Consider the following 14,305-nt stretch of genomic DNA (forward strand, 5'->3'; position numbering starts at 1 on the left):
GCTATATTTAACTATTTATTATCTATCATGTTTTCTATTCATTGAATATGTACTTATTTATCTGTCTATCTATCTATCTATCTATCTATCTATTTATACACACATTCATTCATTATAGACTTTCCCACCACTGTTATTTTTATTCGTATTTGTAGTAGCAGACCTAGTTTTTTAATAGTGTTCTGAATGTAAGATTTATAACAAATTGAATGTAATAACTCACTTAAAGGGAGATAAAGGAAGATATTTTACCTCAAAATTGCTTCAACTCACAATAGTAAGTTATCTGTGAACGGGTATCCTTCAGCTGCCATCAGTTGCATGTTAAAAAAAACAGCAGCCAATCAGCTTCATCCATGCTGATGTCTCTCTTTGCTGTGATCTCATGAGATTTCACTGAAAGCTCATGAGATTCATAGTAAACTTCCTTAAACTGAGAAGGAAGATAACATGACTTTTCTGCATGTCCCAGATGCACGCTGTCATGCAAGTCCCAGGACTAGCATCCTGATTGGATGTAAAGCCCTTTTACAATGGGATGTGGCTACTGAGTAAATTTATATTTTCTAGTTAGTTTTATTTACGGCTATGCTGCAGCACTTTTAACTGCTTCAACTTTTGGGTATTATGTCACTTTAAAAATTGCATTTGCTTTCTTTTAGATTTGTAGGAAATAACAATATACTTGCAATATCCAGACAGTTTCAAGAATGCAAGTGAAACAATAGTATACAAATAATAATAAAATAATGATTTAATATTTTACCTAGGTGGGCAAGATATTTTCATGACAGAGGAACAGAAGAAGTATTATAATGCAATGAAAAAACTAGGATCAAAAAAACCACAAAAACCTATTCCCAGACCCATGGTAAGTTTATGTATAACCTGCAAAATCCTCAACACAAGAAACAATTGTATTGCTTTCCTATTTATCAATGGTGCTTAATTAGTATTTCTGTGTAATATTTAATGAACTCTAAATAACCGTTGATGCTACCTCTTAGTAATCTAATCTAAATATTTGCATACTTCTATCTGGCATAACTTGTCTTTTACAATATACAAATATTTATTGTAAAACAGAAACATGTAATGGAAATGCCCTGGACAGGTTTTTACTAAACTACAAGTGGAGAACATAACCCTGATATGGGACTGCATCCAGGATTGTTAGCGGTGAACCTATTAGTTGCTTATATGAACTGTTCTAGTATCTCAACCTTTCTCCACTAACATTTACATTACATGTGCTTTATTAACTTTTGCTGCAGCTCTTTGTGGTGCAGACATTGATTACAGTTAACTTAGATCCCTATTTGTGTACTAACTCAGGATATACCTCTTGGGGTTTTCCTGTAGGGGTTCTGGGTGCAGCTGGGTTCTAGTGTGATATGGTGTCATCTGCCTATAATGAACAATAGCACTGTACCTTTGTGAACTACTTGGGTTTAGAGTCACGTGACTGGTCTTATATGCAATTGCATTTTTTGACTACTTTGTAGCAGTATGTGTTGGATCCTATAGTTGGTCCTGGAGTGTGTGCCAAATACTTGCTCCTGCTTTTCTAGCATTATAAGTTTTTATATATGGTTTCTCTTTTTTTTCTTTATTTAACTAAAATAGTTTGATATATTTGCTAAAAGAGTGCTGTATATACTGTATATATATATATTATACACACACACATATATATATATATATATATATATATATATATATACTATATATATATATATATATATATATATATACACACACACATTTTTATATATATATATACTGTGTATATATATATATATATATATATATATATACACAGTGCCCTCCACTAATATTGGCACCCCTAAATAGATGCGTAGACCTATTATTGGCACCCCTATGAATTCATATGAGAAAACTATATTTTAAACATATTCCACTTGATAGGAACAGGAAATTGTTCAACCATGACTTCCTGCTTTACAGGGGTATTAATATGAGGTAACACATAGGCCAAATTCCTTTAGTCATTCATCACAATGGGTAAGATCAAGAACTATAGCTGTAGTGTGCAGCAAAAGCTTGTTGAGCTTCACAAAATGTAAAGTGACTATAAGAAAATAGCAAAAGCATTGAAAGGCCCCTTTTCCACCATGAGGGCAATGATTAAGTTCCAGTCAATTGGAAATGTTATGAATCAGCCTGGAAGAGGACAGGTGTCTATATTGTCTTAATGCATTGTGAAGAGGATGGTTCAAATGACCAAATATCTCCAAGGATCACAGCTGGAGAATGGCAGAAGTTACTTGTGATACACACTCATCGATCATGTCCCCCCTTTGGATAGGGGTGGGGACAGGGGCAAGATACTCCTACAGCAGGAAGCACAGTGGATGTACCGATTGGGCACGGTACACCCAGGTGGACTTAACACAACACCCGATTTCAAAGCCTTATTGTAATGTGGCACTAAGGTGTGATACATTCTAAGGGTACGGTACCTAGACTACTATGACTCTGTGAGTTCTGGGCTCGACAGATCCCGCTAAGGGGGGTGGACTTGCCCAGATATACTCACAGCACCAGGTATGGGGGACTTTGGCACTTCCAGTTCCTGAGTGGAAGTCAGGTAGTGGTGCCTCGGAGTTACCATGCACTGCTTAACACACATAGCCATTCCATCATTACAAGGCTCACTGAAATGGTTAAACATCCATGTAGCTTACAACGAATGCCTTATAAAACCATATGGGTATGATGGTCCAAAATTCAAGCATTAAGGACAACCCATATAGGTCAACCTAGGTGGATAAAATACCTTTATTTTCTACAATCTACCGAGTGTATCAAATTCAGCAAAGATGTAAAGATACGATGATGCTCCCAGAACAGCCAGAAGAGGCAGCAGAGTGATATAATATGTGAAAAAATATGTGAATTAATATCCTAAACTAAGAAGAAACGTGGGAGTAATACAAAACTACAGTCAGTTCTGTGACAAGAAGGACATGATATATCCTGGGAATTATAGAGTCATACCATCACCCAGTGGGACTTCTGCATTGAATGCAGGAACCATAATTTATGTTTATTTTAATTTTTAATTTTTATTTCTCCTTTTTTGTGATCCTTATTGAAGCAGAAATATTCAATAAGGGGTTAAGTGTGGAATGTGTGGTAACATTGTTTTTAGCAAAAACTAAGGTTCATGGAGAGAATGACCTAGTCCTAGCTAGCCAGTCAACTATAACTGGGGGTATTCTATTATTGGGTTGCCTATTGAAATAACTAGGAGCTTGCAAAGCATAGGGTTCCTATATATCATTTAAAATTATGCTATCAGGGATATCCTAGCCTAAATATACCCATTATCACCCTGGAAAGTGTGTACACATTGCAATCCTGAGGAATATGTCCGCATTATTTAGGTATAATCTAGCAATCTGTAAAAGTATTCCTTACCTAAAATAAGTAGGGATGACATTTTAATGCAGCAGTGTATAACTTTAAATTTTCAGCATAATACAAAATTACACGCTATCAAAGTAGGCAATGTATTTTTCTATTGTTTTGTTTTTCTTAAACACATATGCGTATAATTAAGCATTGCACTGTTTAAAGTTCATAGGTTACTACACAAATTTAGTGTGCACATTTTTTGAAAAAGTGTTTTCAGTATGCGAGTGGGGCACGATTAGTGTACATAGGTTGCCATGGCAACGGGCAACCCGTTGTGCAATAACACTTATTTGCTGCACATGCTTGGTTTTTCAGATTACAGTATCTGCACTTGTACATGTTGTTATTATGAAGCACCCTGTGGACACGCTTTGAAATTTTTTATTCACTTTACACGATTTATTGTATTCAATATTGTCAATATTGTTAGTAATAATTGTCTACCGGAAGTGATGTTGCGCACCACTTCCGGTTCTTATCGCCGGTGGAACGCAGTATGCGTTCCAACATCGGCAGTTTGGCGCCAAGGGAAAGGGGCATGGTTTTGAATGTTAATTGTAAGTATGACACTATTTATTTTGTGTTTTGTGTTTAATTTACTATGCTGATGAAGGGGGCAAGTCCTCCGAAAACGTTACATCAATAAAGTAACTTTTGCTGTGAAAGACCTGAGAGTGCACTTCCTTTTGGCTGCTATTTGTTGTTTAAAGTTGCACCCAGGCAGTTTTCCACTTGTGGGTAAGATCTGGAATTTTGGATATATATATATATATATAGTATATATATATATACATATATATATATATATATATACATATATATATATATATATATATGTATATATATATATACTATATATATATATGTATATATATATATATATATATATACACACACACATTTTTATTTATATATATATATATACTGTATATATATATATATATATATATATTATACACACACACATTTTTATATATATACTGTGTATATATATATATATATATATATATATATATATATATACACAGTGCCCTCCACTAATATTGGCACCCCTAAATAGATGCGTAGACCTATTATTGGCACCCCTATGAATTCATATGAGAAAACTATATTTTAAATATATTCCACTTGATAGGAACAGGAAATTGTTCAACCATTTTTGCTTTACAGGGGTATTAATATGAGGTAACACATAGGCCAAATTCCTTTAGTCATTCATCACAATGGGTAAGATCAAGAACTATAGCTGTAGTGTGCGGCAAAAGCTTGTTGAGCTTCACAAAATGTAAAGTGACTATAAGAAAATAGCAAAAGCATTGAAAGGCCCCTTTTCCACCATGAGGGCAATAATTAAGTTCCAGTCAATTGGAAATGTTATGAATCAGCCTGGAAGAGGACAGGTGTCTATATTGTCTTAATGCATTGTGAAGAGGATGGTTCAAATGGCCAAATATCTCCAAGGATCACAGCTGGAGAATGGCAGAAGTTACTTGTGTCTACAAAAAAAACAACGTCACCTACATCAGAAGGTGGGAAGGGTTTTAAGATCCAAAAACAAGAGTCTTTAGTTTTTCAAACACTACTGGAACTTCAAATAGGAGTTGGTACTATGGTCAGATAAAACCAAAATAGAGCTTTCTGGCAATAAATACCAGAGGTGGGTTTTGGCACACACAGGGCAAGATTACAAGTAGCGCGTTATGATTTTTCCACTTGTGACGTGGTCTTTTCACAATCAATTTCAATTGCACAGGTATTACAATTGTTGAAAAATTACAATTGTGCACGCATTCAACTTTTAGGCAACAATCCTTTCCACGCTGAAAGAGCATTAGTTAACAGTTTTGTGCAACACAAAAGTTTCACAAAACACTTCAAAAATACATTACAAAGTACACTTACACTTATAATAACACTGTCTAATAAAAATTATTAAAAAAAATATATTGCACACAAAAGTTATAGGGGATATCTGGTGATTTTACATTGACATACATACACATACATAGAGAAACAGATTTATATGGATTTATATGTAGATATGTTTAACTATGGAGGTAATGAAAATATTTTACATTACAATCTTATGCACATTAAACAATATTAAGAAACAACAAACAGTATAGGTGAGCGCTAAACGAAAAGCAAATTGAGATAAGTGCTATTATAAAATAGCGCTGTGATTTATCTAAATATAAGGACTAATATAACCAAAGATGGATAATGAAACGGCATATGTAGAGGGTAACGTAAAAATTGTATACACTTTAATATGAGAACAAATTAATATAAAAATATATACTAATAAAATATACCTTGCAAGGTTGAATTAAAAACAATAATCATAAAATGTAAGCTGTACATATACAGATTACTAAAACTATAAGACCAATGAGGTTATAATGTACACCTCATTCAGCTATATTTATAATAGCCAGAAGAGTCTCAACACTGAGGTGACAAAGGTTGACAGTACCTTGTAGAAATTATGGAGCTGGAGAGTTCCGGGTGTTAAAACCTGGTAGCTGGTAAACAAATTTTGCCAATGCTCCGCAATCCAAAACGTGGGATTGGTCTGGATATGTTGTCGTATTTTACCTTAGCTCAATCCAAGGCGTGGGATTGGTGAAAGGACGGCTGTGTGAAATACAAAACAGGAGATAGGTTCAATGTCGGCTTTACTCGCTCTGATTCGTGAAATAGATTCAGGCGATGTCTGTTCGAAAACCCAGTTAAGGATTGGTAGGGAACTTCGTAGAGTCAAAATCCAGCTTTGCAGATAGTTGGCTTTATAGATAAAAAGAGATTGCAATGTGTGAGCCCAAATAAATTAGGCTTCAAACAGACTATGGGGCATATTTATCAAGCTCTGACCGCTGCTCCATAACCTGTCCGCCTGCTCTGAGCAGGCGGACACACATCGCCGGAAATCAACCCGATCGAGTACGATCAGGTTGATTGACACCCCCCTGATGGTGGCCCATTGGCCACGAGTCAGCAGGGGGCGGCATTGCACCAGCAGCTCTTGTGAGCAATGCTGAATATGGCGAGCGTATTGCTCAACGTATTCAGCGAGGTCTGGCGGACCTGATCCGCAGTGTCGGATCAGGTCCGCCAGACCTTGATAACTTGGGGCCTATGTCTGTATCTGTGAATGGTAGCTTGTCAAACAGAAAAAAACACTGAGAGATCCTGCCAGTCACCAAATTTTATGTGATATGTGCCGATGACTCCTATTGTAGTTTATAGCAAATTGTTCCAAACGTGAAACAGCCCTTATAGCAAAAGCAAAGTTCCAACAAGGGAGGGCTATTCAAATGTGGTGTGGATACAAGTAGGTCAGTGAACTCTCTACCGGTTTTGGCCCAGGTGGCCTTTATCAAGATGCTCACTGATAATTAAACTGTCCTTTAAATAAGTAAAAGGTGAATCCTATTGGTCCTTAGAAGCGGTTAATTTTCCTTTTAACCAAATGCCGAAATACTTGATTGACATGGGTATTTACCAATCAAAAAAATACATATAAACACATGGGCCTCTAGTTATCAAGCCGTCAACCGCAAATTCGCTGGAATTCCGCAGCGTATTTGTGGCGAGGCTGATTCGCCTTAGTTATCAAAGGCTAGAGACCGGCAAAAGTAGAATATAGTGACGTAAGCTACGATCCGCCGGTCTCAGTCCAACACAGATCAATTCTTACGTCACTACAGATGTGCCGAACGCAAGTTCGGCACAATCTGACTACTTTTGCTAGTTATCAAAGAACTAGCAGTTACGCTCAGCACTTTTCCGTCCCAGCGTACCTGGTTTTCAATCCGCTGCCCTGGAGGCGGCGGATCCCATAGGAATCAATGGGAGTCTGACAGCAGCGAGAGCTCATGTTCGCTGCTGCCCGATATCCCATTGATTTCTATGGGAACGTCTGCACCTAACACCCTAACATGTACCCCAAGTCTAAACACCCCAAATCTGTCCCCCCTACACCGCTGCCGCCTACATTATACTTATTAACCCCTAAACCACCGCTCCTGGACCCCGCCGCAACTAAATAAACTTACTAACCCCTAAACCTCCGCTCCCGGACCCCGCCGCAACTATAATAAATATATTAACCCCTAAACCGCCGCTCCCGGACCCCGTCGCCACCTACATAATACCTATTAACCCTTAGTCTGCCACCTCCTATACCGCCACCACCTATATTAAATTTATTAACCCCTATCCTGCCCCCCTATACCGCCGCCACCTATCTTAAAGTTATTAACCCCTATCCTGCCCCCCTATACCGCCGCCACCTATCTTAAAGTTATTAACCCCTATCCTGCCCCCTATACCGCCGCCACTATATTAAACTTATTAACCCCTAAAGATAAGTCTAACCCTAACACCCCCCTAACTTAAATATTATTTAAATAAATCTAAATAAAAATTAATATTATTAACTAAATTATTCCTATTTAAAAATAAATACTTACCTATAAAATAAACCCTAAGATAGCTACAATATAACTAATAGTTTTAGGATTTATATTTATTTTACAGGCAACTTTGTATTTATTTTAACCAGGTACAATAGTTATTAAATAGCTATTAACTATTTAATAACTACCTAGCTAAAATACTTACAAAATTACCTGTAAGATAAATCCTAACCTAAAAAATACAACCCCCCACCAACATTAAAACCCACCACCCACATACCCCTACTCTAACCCACCCAAACCCCCCTTAAAAAAAACTAACACTAACCCCCTGAAGATCACCCTGCCTTGAGCCGTGTTCACCCAGCCGGGCCGAATTCTTCATCCAAGTGGGGCAAGAAGGGGTCCTCCATCCAGCCGAAGTCTTCATCCAAGCGAGGCAGAAGAGGTCCTCCATCCGGTAGAAGTCTTCATCCAAGCAGTGTCTTCTATCTTCATTCAACCGCGGCTCCATCTTGCAGACCTCCGACGCGGAACATCCTGCTGGCCCGACGACTACCCGACGAATGAAGGCTCCTTAAAGGGACGTCATCCAAGATGGCCAATCAGCCAATCGAATTGACCTCGCATTCTATTGGCTGATCGGAACAGACAATAGAATATGAGGTCAATCCGATTGGCTGATTGGATCAGCCAATCGGATTGAGCTTCAATCCGATTGGCTGATTGAATCAGCCAATCAGATGTTTCCTACCTTAATTCCGATTGGCTGATCTATCAGCCAATCGGAATTTGAGGGATGCCATCTTGGATGACGTCCCTTAAAGGAACCTTCATTCGTCGGGTAGTCATCGGGCCAGCAGGATGTTCTGCATCAGAGGTCTGCAAGATGGAGCCGCGGTTGGATGAAGATAGAAGACACCGCTTGGATGGAGGACCTCTTCTTGCCCCGCTTGGATGAAGAATTCGGCCCGGCTGGGTGAACATTGCTCAAGGTATGTTGATCTTCAGGGGGTTAGTGTTAGTTTTTTTTAAGGGGGGTTTGGGTGGGTTTTAGAGTAGGGTTATGTGGGTGGTGGGTTTTAATGTTGGGGGGGGTTGTATTTTTTTTTACAGGTAAAAGAGCTGATTACTTTTGGGCAATGCCCCGCAAAAAGCCCTTTTAAGGGCTGATAAAAGAGCTGATTACTTTGTAATTTAGAATAGGTTAGGGCATTTTTTTTATTTGGGTGGGGGCTTTATTATTTTATTAGGGGGCTTAGATTAGGTGTAATTAGTTTAAACTTCTTGTAATTCTTTTTTTATTTTCTGTAATTTAGTGTTTGTTTGTTTTTGTACTATAGTTTAGTTTATTTAATTGAATTTAATTTTAGGTAATTGTAGTTAATTTATTTAATTAATTTAATGATAGTGTAGTGTTAGGTGTAATTGTAACTTAGGTTAGGATTTATTTTACAGGTAATTTTGTAAGTATTTTAGCTAGGTAGCTATTAAATAGTTATTAACTATTTAATAACTATTCTACCTAGTTAAAATAAATACAAAGTTGCCTGTAAAATAAAAATAAATCCTAAAATAGCTACAATATAATTATTAATTATATTGTAGCTATCTTAGGGTTTATTTTACAGGTAAGTATTTATTTTTAAATAGGAATAATTTAGTTAATAATAGTAAGTTTTATTTAGATTTATTAAAATAATATTAAAGTTAGGGGGTGTTAGTGTTAGTGTTAGACTTAGGTTTAGGGGTTAATAAGTTTAATATAGGTGGCGGGGGTATAGGGGGCAGGATAGGGGTTAATAAGTTTAATATAGGTGGCGGCGGGGTCCGGGAGCGGCGGTTTAGGGGTTAAACATTTAATTTAATTGCGGCGGGGTCCGGGAGCAGCGGTTTAGGGGTTAATGAGTTTAATGAGTTTAATGTAGGTGGCGGCGGTGTAGTGGGGGGCAGGATAGGGGTTAATAAATGTAACGTAGGTGTTGGTGGGCTCCGGGTGCGGCAGTTTAGGGGTTAAACAAATTATTTAGTTGCGGCGGGGTCCGGGATCCGCAGGATAGGGGTTAATAACTTTAATATAGGTGGCGGCGGTATAGGGGCGGCAGATTAGGGGTTAATAGGTATAATGTAGGTGGTGGCGGGTTCCGGGAGCGGCGGTTTAGGGGTTAATATATTTATTATAGTTGCGGCGGGGTCCAGGAGCGGTGGTTTAGGGGGTAATAACTTTATTTAGGTGCGGGGGGCTCCGGGAGCAGCGGTTTAGGGGGTAAAACAGTATAGTTTAGTGTGGGTGCTTAGTGACAGGCTAGCAAGAAAGCTGCGAAGAAGCCGATGAGCAGCGAGATCGATGACTGTTAGTTAACAACAGTCCGCTGCTCATCGCCCCGTACTTGGTGCGAGGCTTCTTGACAGCTTTCTTGATAACTTTGGCGCACGTATTCAGGTCCGCGGCAGCGATGGTAGGCGAGCTTAGGCGAGCGTATTGGCCCGGCGAATGCAGGAAAGTAGACGACTTCATACATAGAGGCCATTGTGTCAATCGAATGAGGAAACAATATAATACATTGATATATATATAAAAGTGATACATAAATGCATTTGACAGCAATTTAAAACAATATAGAATCACATGATATTGATAAAATTGAAAGATTTGATCTGTATATTATGATAAAACATTAGTAGGATAAAAGATTGTAGATGTGTACTATTTGTGTGTCTAATAGGAGATGTGCTATAGAGGATTTAGTGAAAAAATTGCTAATAAATAAACCATATATAAAAAATAGATATGTATATATTATAAATAAAATATATATAATAGGGCACGTGTACAGGTGCATGTGTATACAAACATATATATGTTTGCTAATTACTGCGCTTATAGGGAATAATATTAATAGGGAATATTAAATTATTATGAGAAGGGAAAGTATGTGGGTAATAACTAATATATTAATATAAATTAGTAATAACATATAGTGATATAATAATATGTGGATATTTTTTTTTAAATTAGAAATTATATTTATATTAAAAAGTTCAAATCAAATTCAGCATTGAGACTTGAAGGGTATAATCTTTTAAAATTAAAAATGTACTCTGCCTCTTGTCTAAGGAGTTGGGTCTCTATATTACCTCCTCTATTATTTAAATGTACTTTTTTTTACACCCGAAAATTTCAAATGTCTTGTATCTCGTTTATAGACTTCTGTAAAATGCTTATATAGTGCAGTTTCTAAAGAATTTTCCTCTGTAAATAAAAGATGCTCACGTATCCTATCCCTAAGCATTCTGCTCCTTTGTCCAAAAAATTGTAAGTGACATGTACATTGAATGCAATAAATAATATTTTTGTCACCACATCTTATTAATTCCTTAATTTTAATTGATTTTTGTGTGTTTTGAGATTTTACTTCCTTAATTTTAGTACTATGTTGGCATGCCTTGCAGGAGTGACAAGCGTAGAATCCTACTAATTTCATCCCCAAAAGGTCTACATCTGTGTTTTTCTTTTTATTTTGATATTAACTAAGGGATATATATTTTTTTAAAATTTTTGCCCTGTTAAATATAATATCAGGATTATTCTTAACTTTAATACCCAAAATCTGATTGTCTTTAATAAAGTGCCAGTGTCGCTTCAGAATCTCTTTAATTTCAAAGTGCTGATATATGATATTGGTGATAAATGGTATAAATAAAGAATCATCTCTGTTTGGTAGTATTTTGGTTTGTTTTTGTGATGTAGCTCTATCTATTTGTTTAACTTCTTGTTTAACATTTCGTATAGTTTGAATGTTATATCCTTTCTCTTTAAATCTTTCACTTAATATTTGTGATTGTGTTTTATACTTATCAATATTGGAACAGTTCTTTTTAATACAAAGAAATTGGCCTTTTGGGATATTTGACTTCCATTTTTCGAGGTGACAACTCTCGTTGTGAATATAGTTATTGGCATCAGTTAGTTTGAAATAATTACTAGTGTTTATATGACTATTAAGAATTTCAATCTGTATATCTAGAAAATTAATTTTGTTACAACTGAATTCATGTGTAAAACTTAAGCCAAAGTTATTTGAATTCATGACTTCAATGAAAATGTCTAACAATTCAACATCACCTCTCCAAATAATGAAGATGTCATCTATATAGTGATTGTAGAGCATGAGGCTCGCCTCCCAGTTATCTTGGGTGATAAAAAGTTTTTCAAAATGACCCATAAAAAAATTGGCATAACTGGGGGCGAACCTTGTGCCCATTGCTGTGCCTTTGATTTGCATACAGAGTTGTTCATTAAACAATTTATTTTTTATTGTTAAGTATAAATTCTATGCAGTCTAGAACAAACATATTTTGTTCTTCTGCTAACTGTGCATCCTCATCTTAAAAAAATTTGGTAGCCGCAAGACCTAATTTATGATTAATATTTATATAAAGTGAGTTGACATCACAAGTAACAAGAAGGTAATTATCCTCCCATTTAAAAGTATTTAAAATATTTATAAATTGAGTAGAATCTTTGAGGTAGGCAGGTAGTTTGTAACATAACTTTGTAAAAATAAATCCACATATTGGGATAAGTTTGAAGTAAGTGTTTATATACTGGAAATTATTGGCCTCCCTGAAAGTCTAAGTAAATCTTTATGCACTTTCGGTAAAAAATAAAATGTTGGAATTTTTGGATACTTAACATTTATGAAAACCAAATTCAGAATTTGTTAGAACACCTTTTGTGTTTGCTTCTTTTAGTATATTATGAAGATCAGATTGTTGTTTCTTTATGGGGTTGTTTTTAAGTCTATTGTATGTTGATATGTAGTTTAGTAATCTCTCTGATTCCTCAAGGTAGTAGCTTGTGTCCATTATACCTACACTTCCTCCCTTATCGGCAGGCTTAATAGTGATGTCCTTATTTTTGTCATATTCCATGATATATATTTAGTTTGGTCGAGTTTATCAAGGTCTTTTTTGACCATCTGTTCAAAGAGTTTAATATATTCAATGTTTTCATGTGTAGGAAAGAAAGAAGATTTATTTTTAAATTCGGTATGTGAGAAATGGCATTCTTGACCTATTGGTGTTTTGTTTTCTATGGGGTTTTAAAAAAAATATATTTTCACAGTTAATTTACGAATATATTGATTAATATAATTTAAAGTCTCAAATTTATTTAGTTTACATGATGGTGCAAATGATAATCCTTTTTTTAAGTACAGAAGATTATATATTGTTTAATGGTTGTTTGCTAAGGTTAAAAATACTGTTATTTGTCAGTTCTACCTTTTCATTGTTTTGTTTAGTGATTCCTCTACTTCTTCTGCCTCTAGTCTTCTTTTGCCTGTTTGTTGTCTTTGCAGTTTTCCTAACTAATCTTTCATTAGATCTCTAGACTGAATAGTTGATAGTTTTATATCTGATCTTGGTTTAAAATATGGAGCTGAATGGTGTTTATAATTGGTATTAAAGTTTGTATTATATTTAGAGTAATTAGATTTTTGAAAATTAGAATGAGTTTTATGTTGGTTACATGTTTTATTTTTATTTTTCTGTATATGTGTGTGCTCATGTGTGGTGTGTTCTAAATGCATACTATCATTTAGATATGTATTATTAAGAGGGCTTAGAATTTCCTCTCTATTAAATTTAGAATTTTTAATTCCCAATTATAGTCTCTTTAAATTCAGAGATATTTTTAATCATCTCGACTTGTTTATTTGATTTGATTTCTGTAAGTGAGATGTTTCTAGCTTTATTTTGAAATCATTTTTATTTAATATTTTGTAATAATAATAACAAACACAGGCCTATGCATTCAATACGGCAATATTATTATATTCTCTCCAATTATGTTCTCTGTTGCTCATTAAACATTGTTCACTCTACAATAAAATTATCCTTACATTAAAGTCTCATGAAATGTCAGACTAAAACAGAATATAACAAATAGCAGTTTTGTGTGGTGATAGGTAATTAACAAGTAAGTAATAAGCAAGTAATAGGTAAGTAAGAGTAATAGTAATAGGCCCCGGCTCTCTACTACATTCCTGACCCCTCAATATGTCATTGCAAAGCATTTTCGGAACCTCTTCCTGCTCTCGCTTCATGGTGCATGATAAATGGATCCCACCGTATAATGAAAGTTTTTCGCCATTTCATAATGATATGTTATCTTTTTTTCAATAAATGCAAAACTAGGGGCCTAGATTTCCAATATTGCACTATGCTAATCCTAACAAGTGTACAGATAGGGGCCTATCTATCAAGCTCCGAATGGAGCTTGACGCCCGTGTTTTTGGTGAGCCTACAGGCTCGCCAGAAATGGCAGTTATGTAGCAGCAGTCTAAAGACTGCTGCTCCATAATCCTGTCCACCTGCTCTGATGAGGCGGACAGGAATCTCCGGAATTCAACACGATTGAGTACTATCGGGTTGATTGA

The 14,305-nt window shown here is 35.7% G+C and overlaps 1 protein-coding gene across 1 annotated transcript in view; it reads left to right on the forward strand.

Moving 5' to 3' along the window:
* The window catches only part of LOC128658283 (sodium channel protein type 2 subunit alpha-like), a 380,151-nt gene that overhangs the window by 291,987 nt on the left and 73,859 nt on the right, over positions 1-14,305 (forward strand). Inside the window, exon 26 of the mRNA XM_053712819.1 lies at positions 771-871. Coding sequence (XP_053568794.1) covers positions 771-871 — 101 coding nt within the window. The remainder of the gene's footprint in view (positions 1-770; positions 872-14,305) is intronic.

This window comes from Bombina bombina, chromosome 1 (assembly GCF_027579735.1).
Source record: "Bombina bombina isolate aBomBom1 chromosome 1, aBomBom1.pri, whole genome shotgun sequence".
NCBI classification, from domain to species: Eukaryota; Metazoa; Chordata; class Amphibia; order Anura; family Bombinatoridae; genus Bombina; species Bombina bombina.